General features: G+C 41.1%; 1 protein-coding gene across 1 annotated transcript; it reads right to left on the bottom strand.

Annotated features, from left to right (window-relative positions):
• Window positions 1–3,372: 3,372 nt before the first annotated feature.
• LOC145862260 (uncharacterized) lies at window positions 3,373–6,463 on the bottom strand. The gene has a single exon (XM_082965505.1). The coding sequence runs from the start codon at window positions 6,425–6,427 to the stop codon at window positions 3,518–3,520; it is 2,910 nt and encodes a 969-aa protein (XP_082821631.1). The 5' UTR covers window positions 6,428–6,463; the 3' UTR covers window positions 3,373–3,517.
• Between the last annotated feature and the right edge of the window lie 9,363 nt (window positions 6,464–15,826).

The following is a 15,826-nucleotide window of genomic DNA, read 5'->3' as shown; positions in this document are numbered from 1 at the left end:
ATTGAATCATTCAATTTTGATTCACCAATAAAAACGGTCAGCTCATCTTTTAATAATAATGTATTCATCATAGAATCATCTTTGATTATAGTATTGTCAGTGGCGAGCCGTCATTTAGGGCAGGTGGGGCGGAGCCACACCCGTTTTGAGCCCCACGTGTTTAGCAAATATATATTTATGTTGCCTGTTTTCCATGTTATTTTGGCATTAATATGTGTCACATATCAGTTTGCAAACAATGTAAAACAGAAAATGTAATCATTGAGTTAATAAAGCCTCATACAGACATGGTATGTTTTTGCTTTCTTTCTTTTTCCTTGTCATTTGAAGAGAAATTAGGAAGAGAAATTATAGATTAAATGTATCGGTGCTCATCAACCATTGGACATAAACATTACACAACAAGTTGGAAATCGCAAATTCAACGATGGGTGGTTTGGAAGGAATCAGTGGCTAACTACAAGCTTAACAAAGCAATCACTAGCCTGCTTTTCAGCATGACTTCTGCCGCTTTCAAAACAACTATAAACTTGGAACTGGGAAATCTTAGACTTCAGTGAGTTCAAGACAACATGGGAACTCCGACTGGGAAAACAAGTTTTGAATGTTCATCCAACTCGGAATTCCAAGTCGGGAACTCAGGCCTCTTTCTTGTGCTCTGACCTGAAGATCACCGACGTCATGATTCAACCTTGTTTTTTCCTAGTTCCCAGTTGTCTTGAAAGCACCATAAATCCAGAGAATGCCAGACTTTGATGACAAATTTGATGACAAACCGCCGCGACACCTTCCTGTTCAAGTGAGCACAGCACAACAAGGTGAGTCGAAAAATGTCTTGTATGCTGCTCTATAAATGATGTAATATGCCAGGGAGATATGTATACTGTAGCTAAGAAAGTAATACTAAGTGTATGTTGTGTAGTAAGCTGTTAGTAGCTCATGTGCCTCACCCTAATCATTTTGTCCCTTTCCCCTCTCATAACTTAGCCTACTGCTCTGACTTGGTGGTGCACATGTAGACTATATATATTGACTACGTCCATCCTAGCTCTCTCATTAATGTCTTCATCAAAATTACGGATTGCCTCTTATCCACTCATTGTCCCCTTATGCCATAGTTTGTACATCTCAACTGTCAGTAGAAACCACATTTGTTTAAGCAAGTCAGCCATATCAGCTATGTTCTTTAAAAGGATTCACTCCATGGTGCTGAAAAGAAAGCTCTGCTGTCGGGACAGCTTTATGTAGACCCTAACAGTTTGTGGGTACCGTTTGTCAAAGTTATAGTGCAATTAATGTATTGTTTAGTGTTGTGTTGTGTAGTGGCTTTGCTGGCATGCATCTAAAAAAAAAGAAGTGGAGTTTTCCCCACCAAGATTTACATGCTACAATCACCACTGGGTGGATGAATTATAACACATCAACCCTGTTGCCTAAGAATGTTAGAATTAGGTGAAATAAAAGTTACACTCCCCAAAAGGTACTCAATTGGTGGAATGACCCAAGAACTGAACTGGAGGTGGGAGAGCTAAGGATGCGTCTACTGTTGCTCTCTCCTCAGATTCTTAGAGAAGCTATTTCAATCTGATATTTCTCCTATGGTCTAAAATAGATGTGTATAGAGGACTCCTCTCTAATATAACATGTCACACATTGTATCAAACTGATGGAATGTTAGGTGTCTCATTGAAAGTCTAACATCTACCATGACTACTGGATGTTTCAATTCTAATAAATAACAAAACAATCCACACCGTAACAACAATATTGCTTTTTTAATAACTGCTTTTATTAAAGCGTAAAACTTTGCTAACAAAAATGACATCATCAAACATCACTGGCCTGACTTGAGCAGCTCTGCCCGGGGATGGAGCCAGCAACTTAGCTGCTACCGGTCCGGTCCAGGCTACCTGCAGACCTCCTCCCAGACCTCCTTTTCAGCACCTCCCCTTAACAGGTGAGGTGGTGGAAATGATCAGAGTTGCGTTCAACTTGAATAAAGATGAGAAACTCTGGTCTGTGGAGCCACTGGTCTGAGGGGAGGACTTCTGTTTAAACCATGTCCATTTGGGGATATTTTCTAGGACAGTAGAGGTGGTGAGCAGAGATGAATTCAACTTGGATAAAGATGAGAATCTCTGCTCTGGGGAGGAGAGTCACTGACCTTAGATGGTTTGTTGCCTTGATAAAGAGGATACTTGCTGGATTGAGGAGAATATAATGTTTTGTGGAGGAAATGTGGCTTGATGACTTGAAGAGGAGGAGGAATTATTGGGCGACACTTTTAATTACCAACGTAACCTCAGTGGAACTGTGGCTTCATCGAGTTCCAGCTCTAGGCAGACAGCACGTCAGGAATGCTGTAAGACATCACAGAGACAGGTAAGTATCTATATATTTACATGTGTGTTGCATGTACACTAAACCCTCACATTTGGATAATGTCACTTTTTAAAGTGACAACATATATTTTAACAGTGTAAAACATGAATACATGTTTAAACATTATTTACCTCCTCTTAATTCTCTTCCAGATGCTTGGCCTTTTCTTGTTCTTGGAGGTTGGCTCTGACGTTTCACCCTCTTCTGGAGTTTCCAGCTGCTGGCTCTCTGGCTCCCCCTGTTGGTTCTCTGGCCACTCCTGCTGGTTCTCTGAACTCCACTCCTGGTTCTCTGCCCATGCCTGTTGCCTCCTTGGCCCCTCCTGCTGGCCATTTCCAGATCCAACAGGCTCTTGGCTTACCTGTTGGCCTGTGGCCCATCCCGGCAATGCCTGACCGTGGTTGTAATCGTGGCTGTGTTGGGTGGTTAGACACCGGGTGTTGATTTGAGCATCAGCCTCCAGATTCATCTGTTCCATGAATTTTTCCTTCATCCTCTCCCTCTCATCCTTCAGTTTCTGATGAGTCATTTTTTTAAGCAGGGACTGCTCTCTCCACTGCTTATTGAAATTCTCCAACTTCTTCCTTCTCTCCTCATCCTTCAGCAGCTCCTTCCTCTTCTCCCTCTCTCTCTCTGCCCGGGTCATGGTGGATGTTAGCCTTGTGTGTCCAGGGATGGCTGGGAGGGGAGAAGAAGTAGAGTTCACATTCAACTTAGTGGATCTGGTATCAACTTAAATGTAATGGACACAGGGATTTAGGAATAGAAAACACAGTTGGAGCTCAATGATTCTTTAATCTTTTCAATTGAGCAAGGCATGGAATTTGTCAATCAAGTGCAATAATTCCCATCCCGAATTGACCTGACCCTAAGTTGAACATGAGTCCCAAATGGCACCTATTCTTTGTATAGTGCCAGGGCATATGTGACAGCTTAGGGCTCCATGGCAACTAGGGGCCCCCCGACCCCCCCAAAACCCTTTTTTGTGTGTGTTTTTTAGGAACTCTTTCTGGGTCTCTACTTAGTCTTGAGAGTTAGACTAGTAGATGACATAAGGTATCATTTAAAAACGTGGTTGTTACATCAGCAGTATTTTTCTTGTTATGTCAGTCAGTCACTCAATTAGCCATGTCAGCTAACATATTCTTTGGACAGTAGTTTTATATTGAAACAATGATGCAACATGATGACTGGTGTGGAACTTATGTGTGTAGAGGAGACTAAAGAGGATGATGTCATAAGCAGAGGTAAAACAGGTCTTACCTATGTGGACGATCTTATAGCCCTCCTCAGCTTCTCTCTGATACGTTCTCTCGATCTTTTTGAGGTTCCTTTTCTCCCACTTCTTACTTACCCAGTCCACAGCTCTTCTTCGGATACTTTTATCAGGTGGGATAAGGTCCTCCTGGTCATCTTCCTTCTCCTCCTCCTCTTCACTGTTCTCTGTCTCACCCCTCTTGTACTTCTCAGGGATCTCTCTTCTTTCCTCTTCTGCCATCTCCTCTCTTTTGTTTGCCTTTATGATGTTCTCTCTCTCTCTGATTAAAGCTAAATGGCCTTCAATGGCTCTCTTTCTCTCCTCCTCTTTCTTTTCCTCTCTCTGCCTCTCCTCCTCTCTTAGTCTGAACATTTCTTTCTGTCTGGCAATTCCAATCTCTCGTTTTTTATCCTGCTCCTCTTGTCGTCTTGCCCTCTCCTGTTTTCTTTCCATCTCCAGTCGTCTTTCCTCCTTCTCCCTCCTGATTTGTTGTCCTCTTTCTATGTGTTCTCGTTCCTCCTTCAACACTTCTAACCTCCTCTCTTTACGTCTATTGAAGACTTCCCGTGCTTTAGCTTTAACATTAACTACTACATGTTTCTTCATGCTTACTTCCTTTCCTCTCTCTTCTCTTTCCATGTACTCTTCCTCTGCTTTCTTAATAATCACTTCCTGCTTTTCTTCTATCTCTCTCTCCTTTTCTATCTCCAGTTCATTCTGCCCCTCATTTCTTCTTCCTACTTCCTCCCTCTCTCTCATAATCATATTTTCTTTCTTCATCTCTTTCTGTTGCTGATCTTTTAATTCCATCTCTCCCTGATTCTCATTGTCTTTCTCCCTTTCTTTCTCTTTCTCCATTTGTTTCTGTCTTTCCTCTTGTTGTTGTTGTCTGTGTATCTCTTCTGTCTTTCTCTGTATCTTGTTCTCCCTCTCTCTTCCCTCCTTCTCCATGTCAATTTGCTTCTGTTTCCATATATCTTCTTCTTCTTGATCTCTCTCAAACGTTCTCTTTCTCTCCTCTTGTTGTTGTCGTCTCTCTTTCTCTCCCATCTCTCTCTGTCTCTCTTTCTCATCGATTTCTCTCTGTCTCTCTTCTTCTCGTTCTTCCTCTTCCATCTCTATTTGCATCTGTTTAAATATTTCTTCTTCATTCTCTCTTTCAATCTCTCTTTGTCTCTCTTGCTCTCTTTCCATACTTTTTTGTCTCTTCTCCATTCTATTTCTTTTGATCTCTCTCTGTCTCTCTTTCTCCCTCTCTCGTTCTGTCTCTTCCATCTCTATTTGCTTCTGTTTACATATTTCTTCATCCTTCTCTCTTTCAATGTCTCTCTGTCTCTCTTTCTCCCTCTCTCGTTCTTCCTCTTCCATCTCTATTTGCATCTGTTTACATCTTTCTTCTTCATTCTCTCTTTCAATCTCTCTCTGTCTCTCTTGCTCTCTTTCCATACTTTTTTGTCTCTTCTCCATTCTATTTCTTTTGATCTCTCTCTGTCTCCCTTTCTCCCTTTCTCGTTGTTCCTCTTCCATCTCTATTTGCCTCTGTTTAAATAGTTCCTCTTCATTCTCTCTTTCAATCTCTCTCTGTCTCTCTTCTTCTCTTTCCATATTTTTTTGTCTCTTCTCAATTCTCTTTCTTTTGATCTGTCTCTGTCTCTCTTTCTCCCTCTCTCGTTCTTCCTCTTCCATCTCTATTTGCTTCTGTTTACATATTTCTTCATTATTCTCTCTTTCAATCTCTCTCTGTCTCTCTTCTTCTCTTTCTTTCTCTTCCATCTCTATTTTCTTCTGTTTACATCTTTCTTCTTCATGCTCTCTTTCAATCTCTCTCTGTCTCTCTTCCTCTCTTTCCAAATGTTTCTGTCTCTTCTCCATTCTCTTTCTTTTGATCTGTCTCTCTTTCTCCCTCTCTTGTTCTTCCTCTTCCATCTCTATTTGCTTCTGTTTGTGTCTCTCCTCTTCTTCTTCTCTCTCCATCTCCTTCTTCTTCTCATCTTCTTGTTGTCTGTGTTTTGGTATTTTCTCCATTCTCTTTCTTTCTACATCTTTCTGTTTGTTGTTCTCACCCTCCATCTTCTCCTCCATGTCCATTTGGTTCTGTTTCCATAGATTTTTGTCTGTTTCCATATTTTCTAATTCTATCAGCTGTTCCTTGATTTTCTTGAAGACTTCCTCCAATTCAGACGTCTTTTTGTCATTGATGAGGGCTGTCTCCATCTCCATCTCTCTCTCCACTCTATATTTCATCTCCTCTTCTCTTCGTCTCCAATCATTTTCTCTCTCTCTGTCTCTATCAAATGTTCTCTCTGGTTCAGTCTCATCTTTCAATCTAATCTCTTCTTTCATTCTCGCAACCTCTCTGTCTAAAACTAGTACATTTTGGTTAACCTGTTTCACTCTCTCATTCTGTCTTCTATACGCTTCTTTCGCTCTTTCAAATTTGATTTTGTATTGCATTTCTTTTGTTGTCATATCTTCTTTCAGTCTCTCAACCTCTCTCTCTAACTCTTTTGCCTTTTCGTTAACCAGTTTGACTTTCTCATTCTCCGCAATACGCATGTCTCTTTCTCTTTCAAATATGATCTCCTTTTCAATCTCTTTCAATCTCTCAATTTCTCGTTCTAACGCTTTTATCGTTTCTTCTGCCTGTTTCACTTTCTTCTTCATTTCTTGTCTTTCCAATTCTGCTTTTCTCTCCCTTTCCATCTCCCTTTCTCTCTCTCTTTCCCTCTCTCTTTCTGTCTCAATAGGTTTGTTGTTCCAGGCCAGTCTTGGTCGCTGATCCTCCATGACTTTCTGCCATAGCCTCAATCTCTCTATCTCTTGCTTCATTTTAAAAGGTTAAATTAGTGATAATCTATGACCAAGACATACTTTCAAAGGATTTACAGAGAATGATACATAGAAATACAACCTAGACCTAAGTAATTGAATCAAACACTGGACAACATCAATAGCAGGGTTATTTTGATCAATTCATCTAGACAATTCATTGTCAATTAATGTATTGACATGTTTGAAAAAATTATGAGACATTTTATGGACAAATACAAACACACAACTCGCTTGCCCATTCAGTTAGGGGTTTGAGAAATTCCCGTTGCAATTTTACAACAATGTTGCCTCTGTTGTTTATGCTTGTAGAAATTACTCCTACAAATGATGTTTCACTAATGCAATTATTTACAACCTGCACACATACAGTTATCAACAACAACAACAGTAATGATGTTAATTAATAAGGAAGTTGATATTCAACCGGCAAAAGAAAGGCATAGGGGTTGAGATAAATTAAGGTTAGGTTCAAGACCTAGGGTTGGGTAAAGGTAAAGGTTAGGTATAGTTTCAGTGAGGTTAAGGTAAGGTTTAAGGAAAGGCATAAAAGTTAACATTGGGTTAGCGTACCGCTGTCCACCGTCATTCATTTTCAGCTGGGTAAATATACACTGCCTTTTAATAATAACAATGACGTCTTACGTGGGCCAGTTGTAGATCCACCATCAGTAGCTCCAGCAGATGTTTGAGTCTCTTGATCTGCATTTTTCTCTGATTCTCCTTCGCTTCTGTGACTCTCTCTGCCTCCCTCTGTCTCTCTGCCTCCCTCTGTCTCTCTGCCTCCCTCTGTCTCTCTGCCTCCCTATGTCTCTCTGCCTCTCTCTGTCTCTCTGCCTCTCTCTGTCTCTCTGCTTCTCTCTGTCTCTCTGCCTCTCTCTGTCTCTCTGCCTCCTGTCTCTCTGCCTCTCTCTGTCTCTCTGCCTCTCTCTGTCTCTCTGCTTCTCTCTGTCTCTCTGCCTCCTTCTGTCTCTCTGCCTCTCTCTGTCTCTCTGCCTCTCTCTGTCTCTCTGCCTCTCTCTGTCTCTCTGCTTCTCTCTGTCTCTCTGCCTCTCTCTGGCTCTCTGCTTCTCTCTGGCTCTCTGCTTCTCTCTGTCTCTCTGCCTCTCCCTGTCTCTCTGCTTCTCTCTGGCTCAGGATCTCAACCTTCCACTCTTTCATTAGACCCCTTTCTACTCTTCTTCTCCTCCTTTCCTCTTTTAAAAGGGATCTGAGATGGTCTGTCTCAGACTGTAATTGTTCAATGATCTTGTCCTTCTCCGTTCCACCATTCCTCTTCTTCTTTTCCTCCTCCCAGAGGCACACTTGAAGTCTGTCCATCTCCTTCTTCTGATTTCGGATCGTTCGATCCTTCCCCCTCAACTCAAGTATGTGGGCTTCCTTCTCTGTACAGGTCTTCTTCTCTTCTCTGAGGAACTGAACCTCCATCTCTGCCTGCTTGTAGCTGGGAGCAAAGGAATGTCCACACATTATTTAGGAAGTGAACTCAGACAATTTATTACAGTGTTAAAATAATAATTAAACCTCTGCGCAATTAAACTGTCTTTAATAACACAACTCACACAACTGTGACTTACAGTACGTGAATGTAAAGAGTTGACTGTCCGTGATGGCCAGAGGTGGGTAATGTGTAGCTCTGGTCCAGGGTGTTACGTACCGCTTGCTGACACTGAGCCTTCCTTCAGCAAGCCGCACATAATGCCCTGGACCAGAGCTAGGTTATGTGATGAATGACTTACACACTGTTCCACATGATAGGAGGGGGTAAGAAGCAAGTCCCAGTAGGAGACGGAGATCGTCCAGAAGAAGAAGAGGTGTCCATCTCCTCAGAGACTGCAGGAAAGGTCTACAAGTTTTATTTCTGGAAAATAAAGAGATGCCTTCGTTCAGCAACAATGTGTGTTTCTATGTTTCTGTCACTAGATGGGGCCATTGTACACAACATTTACTCACCAGGTCAGTGAATTCAGAAATAGTCTACACACTACAGTACTCAAGCTCTAGCCTACAACCCATCATGCATCAGCACAACTAATATAATAATACCTCATCACAACTTCATAATCACAGTACACCTGGATGGTGTTCACAAAGTGTTTCAGGGTAGGAGTGCTGATCTAGGATCAGATCCCCCCCGTCCATCAACACGTATTCAGTTTGATTTAAAAGACAAAACTGATTATTGATCAGCACTCCTTCTATGAGACTTTGTGAATATGAGCCTGTGTGAAAGAACCTTTCTGGCATATGCTGGCTAGACAGTACACAGACAGACAGATAGTCCGACAGACAGACAGATAAGTCAGCAAGACAGACAGACGAGTAGATATAGATGGACTGATTGATAGCAACAGAAAAAAACTAAGATATAAATGTATTTTATAATGTCAGAAAGAAAAAATATTTCAAATACATTAACGTTCACCTTCACATGTGTTATCTTACCATGACAGAATTATAGTCTAAGTCGGCTAGCGGTTGGTTCATGTATTGTAAACTTGTGTAAATATTTGACTCACCTGAAATCACACGTGTCAACCAGCAGTTTTAGTGTGGAACCGAATAATATCTTTGGCATTAACTTTCTCTGGTCTGGAGCTGTATTGTTGCGTCATTTGAAACGCTTGAGCGTCATAAGCGGTTCACCGCGCCTGCTTGATTGACAGCTAGGGGTTCTCCTGCGCATCATTGTCCAAAAGTCGATATTGTTGAGCTACTCATAATTGATAAAGAAATGTATAACTATTTTCACTTGACTTTTATTTCGTGTATTTTTGCCTAAGGTTATTTGGTAGTCTATGTTGTGTGATTTCTCTTTGTATGGACCTAAAGTTCAATGAAATACAAACAGCAACCGTAGCCTAGAAACATTTCCCACACAAATACAAATGTGGGTGTTTAGTGAGTACACAAAATAATAACAGCACAGCCATAACTGTACAAACAAACATACAATCACAACTCTGGTGCACCTGTCCAGGTCGAACTGATCAGTATGTCACCATCACCAACTGCTGGACTACACCTGTTCCCCGGGGTACAAGAATCCAGTTGATCCGTTTTCAATTGACCACCGTTACCTCAAGAACCGCCTATTCCAATGAATTATAACCTCTTATTAGTTTGTCCCTGTGACAGTCAAATCCCAACCCCTAACCGCCTGTCTGTTGAGTGTGCCTGTTGATTGTGGTGCTCTCTTTGGATCTAATCTCTCCGCTGTAGTAGTGATGGGCTTTCTGAGTCTTATCGGTGAACCGGCACATTTGGCTCATAAACGGATCTTCCTTCAAAATGCTTAAAATCAGTCAAGAACAATGACAACATTTCAAATATTCAAAATAAAAAATATTCAAAAAAAATATTCAAATAAATCCTCGTGGACCAGATTGACCCGCTCTCCCCACTATGTACTGTTTCTGCAGTGAGGATTCACCCCCTTTAGATAATGATGTTGTAATTTATCTACAGAAAAACGTTGTTCTGAGCTCAACAAGCAGTAGTAGCAGTATGCAAATCAATTCGGTTCCCGATGTTCAACAAAAAGATCCGTTCAAAAAGTTTCGTTCGTTCGTGAACGACGCATCACCACACTGTAGTTCTCCACCATTGCGTATCGTGAGCTGGAGGAGCGTTCGTCCAACTTCTCATCCAAGTAAATGGCAGCGGCGCATCATCCATCCGCTGAACTCCCAAGAGACTGGGAGGATAGTTTACGATGGAACAAGCGTTTGGGGAGCACATTCATTGAAACGCAATGACTGTTTTTAAATTGTTGAGGGACTCTTGCTCCAGGGGAAATCTCAGCAGCGATGTCTCTGCTGTGCGTCAGAGGTGGGATCTTTTCCTTTTCACTATGCTTATTATACTGTACATATCTGTCACATTAATGACATTGCACTCAGGAAAGTTGTCTGTAGGCTATTGGGGAGATGCGCATAGCCCGTTGAGTTGTCACGTTCCAGTCCAAACATGACCTGGGATGTGAGAAGGGAGCTATTCTATAACACATGTAGATGACGTGTTGTCTTTATATGTAGATTATATTTGTGTTTTATATTTCATATTTGATTGATGATTAGGCCTATGAGTTTTGATTCCACTGTGGCTACCTTGCACCATATTGTCCTCTCTTGCTATATCTTACACTTTATGCCCTTGTGCAGATCTTCTCTCTAAAAAGTAGTCATGATAGTGTGGATGAGTTGAGTAAACTACACTGTTGTTAGCTTCTCAGTCTGTACTGTACTGTCCCTGGAAGACCCTCCACATAGTTCACCTAGATCCAGTCCACTTTGTACCGCTGGTCAACTAATCATCCAAACCTCTGATTAGTGAATCAGGTGTGCTGGTGGTGGAATACATGATATGAACTGGTTAGGGGGAGGACAGGTTTGAGAAGGGAAAGACTAAATGGACTTTTCTGACCAACATCCCACTAACAGCCCGTCTGGCCAAAACCTAAAACCTAAAACTGACTCTAACCTTAACCCTAACATTAACCAAACCTTTAAGCCTTAAAGGTAGTCTCATCATGGGTGTGATTCAGCCTGAAGCTGGAGGCCAGCAGCAACCAGCCTGACCACTTTGTTACTAGTTGGGGATGGATAGTATCTCTAGAGTTACAGTAGGGCATTTCCATGTAAAATGATTGTCTACTAGGTATTTTGTTGTAAAATTGTTAGATATTACTTGTTAGATATTGCTGCACTGTCGGAACTAGAAGCACAAGCATTTCGCTACAGTCACAATAACATTTGCTTACCATGTGTTGTGACCAATAAAATTAGATTTTGATTTGATTTGAGCACCGACGCAACATTCATAGGAGCATGTGTAATTGGGTGTCAAATGAAATCTAAGACTGTATATTTTTGGGAAATGTCATTCTAGATACATTTTTCAACCAGTGCAAGCTTTGATTTCTGGGTAAACAGATGGAAAAGGGATCTTAGAAAACATCACCAGAAAAAGTCTAAAAAGGTCCAATATCAGAACTACATAAAAACAGAATCATGTTGACGTTAAGACCCCTGACTACTAATATCAACACTTACATTTGTGTTTGGAGAAATTGTTTAAGTTTAAGAAATATTGCCTTGTGCCTTGTAATTCCGCTTAAGATATTTACACGTTTGTCTCTGTGAGGAGGGAGGATAATTAACGTTCACAGAAGTAACTGTTACACGGAGTGGAACAGTGAAACCCAAGAGCAGACTCAGACAAGGAGACTGGGATGAGGTAACCAAGGTATTTATTGAAACACAGGGTGAAGGTGGAGTGCAGGCCACGGGAAGCTTGGGCGGGTTGCAGGAAACCAGGTGTGGAGACTGAGGCTGGAGCGAGAGGGTTTGGGACAGGGTAGGCAGGTCCGGAGGGGAATCCATGGGAGCAGTAGAGTGGGGAATCCAGGGCAGAGTAGCAGTATGAGGAGACGTGGGCCTGGAGACAGACACCAAAGTCAGATTGGGCAGAACTGTAGCGGAGAGGAAAACCGTGTCAGTTAAGGATCTAAATAGTAACAAATGGATAGAAACGTAGACTGACTGAGCAGAGATTACGATCTGTCAGGGTGGAAGTGGCAGGACTGAGTATTTGTAAAGGTCTTGATTATGGAACAGGTTGCACCTGGTGGGGTTCTGCTCTGACTCCAGCACACCTGTCTCCCACACAATCACACACAGCGAGAGAGGGTGAGAGAGAGAGGGCGAGCACTGTGGGAGTGGTAGCAGGTCAAGCAGACACAGGATGAGCAGTAGAAGGTGTGGCAGGAGCAGATGTAACGGTAGAGCTAATAATTGTTTCTAGTGATTTGTCTGATATCAGCTATGTTTGTGAATTACTAAGTGATTAAAACTCGTAATTCTGTTACCAGATTGGTAACGGAATTACCAAAAAATCTGTAATCAAATTACTGCAATTGAATTGGCTACAATGGAAATCATAATTGTCACTAACCACAATTGGGTTACCTGGTACTGTCCTCCATTTTCCTGGCATACTGTTCAGCTCATAACTGTTTTCTTTCTCCTCTGGTGGTCAAACCAAGAGTGTTAAAACAGTCTGTCTGGACAATCTCATTCTCTCTCTCTCTCTCTCTCTCTCTCTCTCTCTCTCAAATGATTCAGTGTTTTACTTAGTCACTCTGACCAGACTGACTGATTAGTTTTTTTTCACAGACACTATAATTGATTAACTGTCTATCTCAGGAGTCATATTGAGTTGGCTTCAGTCTCAGTGGTCACACTGCACACAATTCAGAGTCAAGCTTACTGATTCAGAATCAAACTGACTGATTCAGGATCTCTGTTAACACTGGAACCGCTGGGCCTCAAGACCCCCCCCCCCCCCCCCCCCATCAAGCTGATGAGCAGTCATTTTGACTGCAACATTCTAACAGTGTAATACATTTCATATATGCTATCGCAAAAATAATCATTTGCTTGTGTTTATGAAAGCCATGGGTAACATTAGAATACCATTTTTATTTGATTTCAAATAACACAATAGCATTTCATTACATTATGTTACTTTAGGCTCTAGGTAAAAATTAAACATCACTTAAAATACCACAATCAAGTGTTCAATCAATTGTATTCATGGAGTGCCTTTGATACGACTATGAAACAGAAATCATAGGTGATGTAACACAGTAACAGCTTCTTTTTATAACAACAAAATAAATAAAATAACCCAACCACCAAGACGTGAGGTCAAATGATGAAAACATTGGTAGAACAAACATCATTATCATCAACAAGTAGCCTTGATAAATAGTGAAACTCAGCACAAAAGCAGTAATGGCATGATAATTAATATAAGTCTCTAAAACTATCATCAAACATTTACACATTCACATTATATATAACTCACTGTACTATCAGTGTCAATTTGGAAAAAGCTATAAATTACTGGAGGCCTATGCTAAACGGTGCTACAACCATTATATTATAAACCACTAACATGTAAGCTAACATTGACTGAGATCAACTAGCCTAGAGCTAGCTAGCGCTTAGACAAGCTACATTTGGTTAGCATCAAGTAAGCAAACTGTTAAATGTATTTTTTGTAAAAGTATTAACACATTTTATCGTGACATCACATATTTACATATATTATCTGAACTAAACTGAGTCTTTGTTGATAGAAAATAAAACAAATAGGATCTAAAACGTTGTTGAAAAAAAGTACAGAAAGTTCAGACGCCATCTTGATCCCTTCTCTTACATGTAAACCATTAGCAACCTAGCCATCCTCCATTACTTACAATGGGGAAAATACCAACCAGTTTATCGCTCTGTTAAAACTCTCTTCAATTGTCTTCAAATGTGACCAAACTCATGGAATATGTAGTTAACCATGTTACCACAATATTTTGAGGGTCATATTGGAAATTTGCAAAATTACGTAACTAAATTAATATGGTAAAATGATGAGACGGAGAAACGTTATTAGTTTTCAGTAGTAGGCATTCTCCAAGATTGAAGAAGAAACCTCTAAGACCTCACGATCTCACTAACGCTCCCCATTGACGTCACAGCTCCCCCTTGCAGCAGTAATTATATACATTACTTTAAATGCAAATACCTGGGAGGCCTAGAAAATTACACAAGGGATGGCTCCAACAGATAACAAATGAAGTAAAACATCAAAAATATGACCATACATATTTGTGTGTCACATATACACATGGCATATGCTTGGGTGCCACCTTGGCATCTCTGATCTGCTTGCTTCAGTGGTGGAAAAAGTACTCAATTGTCATACTTGAGTAAAAGTAAAGATACCTGAATTGAAAATGACTCAAGTAAAAGTGAGAGACACCGTGTAAAATACTACTTGAGTAAAAGTCTAAAAGTATTTGGTTTTAAATATACTTAAGTATCAAAAGTAAATGGAATATCTCAAATATACTTAAGTATCAAAAGTAAAAGTACCATTGTTAACCATTTCAAATTCCTTATATTAAGCAAACCAGACGGCACAATTTTCTTTTTTTTAAATGTATTTGCGGATAGCACTAAGATATATTTTACAAACGAAGCGTTTGTGTTTAGTGAGTCCGCCAGATCAGAGGCAGTAGGGATGACCAGGGATGTTCTCTTGATAAGTGTGTGAGAAACATCTGATTGGTATTCAAGATAACATGCAACATAGCACCACCACCGTTGAAGGTTTTCATCAATCTCTTAAATAGCCGTGTTCCAAGATCCTCCACCAGGGGTGACTGTAGTATCCTCAAACAGACAAAAGGAGACATGAGGGCCCCGCACACTCATTTTAGACCTCAATGGGTCTTTATTTTTGGCCCATTCCTCCCGACAGAGCTGGTGTAACTGAGTCAGGTTTGTTGGCCTCCTTGCTCACACACGCTTTTTCAGTTCTGCCCACAAATGTTCTAAAGGATTGAGGTCAGGGCTTTGTGATGGCCACTCCAATACCTTGACTTTGTTGTCCTTAAGCCACTTAGCCACAACTTTGGAAGTATGCTTGGGGTCATTGTCCATTTGGAAGACCCATTTGCTGCCAAGCTTTAACTTGCTGAGTGATGTCTTGAGTTGTTGCTTCAATATATCCACATAATTTCCCTTCCTCATGAATCCATCTATTTTGTGAAGTGCACCAGACCCTCCTGCAGCAAAGCACCCCCACAACATGATGCTGCAACCCCCGTGCTTCACGGTTGGGATGGTGTTCTTCGGCTTGCAAGCCTCCCCCTTTTTCCTCCAAACATAACGATGGTCATTATGGCCAAACAGTTCTATTTTTGTTTCATCAGACCAGAGGACAATTTCTCCAAAAAGTACGATCTTTGTCCCCATGTGCAGTTGCAAACCGTAGTCTGGCGTTTCATGGTGGTTTTGGAGCAGTGGCTTCTTCCTTGCTGAGCGGCCTTTCAGGTTATGTCGATATAGGACTCGTTTTACTGTGGATATAGATATTCTTGTACATGTTTCCTCCAGCTACTTCACAAGGTCCTTTGCTGTTGTTCTGGGATTGATTTGCACTTTTTGCACACCAAAGTATGTTCATCTCTAGGAGACAGAATGCGTCTCCTATCTGAGCAGTATGACGGCTGCGTGGTCCCATGGTGTTTATACTTGCGTACAATTGTTTGTCCAGATGAACGTGGTACCTTCAGGCATTTGGAAATTGCTCCCAAGGATGAAGCAGTCTTGTGGAGGGCTACAATTTTTCTCTGAGGTCTTGGCTGATTTCTTTTGATTTTCCCATGATGTCAAGCAAAGAGGCACTGAGTTTGAAGGTATGCCTTGTAATACATCCACAGGTACATCTCCAATTGACTCAAATGATGTCAATTAGCCTATCAGAAGCTTCTAAAGCCATGACATAACTTTC

This window comes from Salmo salar, chromosome 19, assembly GCF_965601325.2.
Source record: "Salmo salar chromosome 19, fSalSal1, whole genome shotgun sequence".
In the NCBI taxonomy this organism is placed as follows: Eukaryota; Metazoa; Chordata; class Actinopteri; order Salmoniformes; family Salmonidae; genus Salmo; species Salmo salar.
This window is presented reverse-complemented; position numbering and strand designations above follow the sequence as displayed.

Bases quoted from the DNA above. Each gene is read 5' to 3' on its own strand.
- LOC145862260 (XM_082965505.1), bottom strand. From the start codon at position 6,427: ATGGAGGATCAGCGACCAAGACTGGCCTGGAACAACAAACCTATTGAG.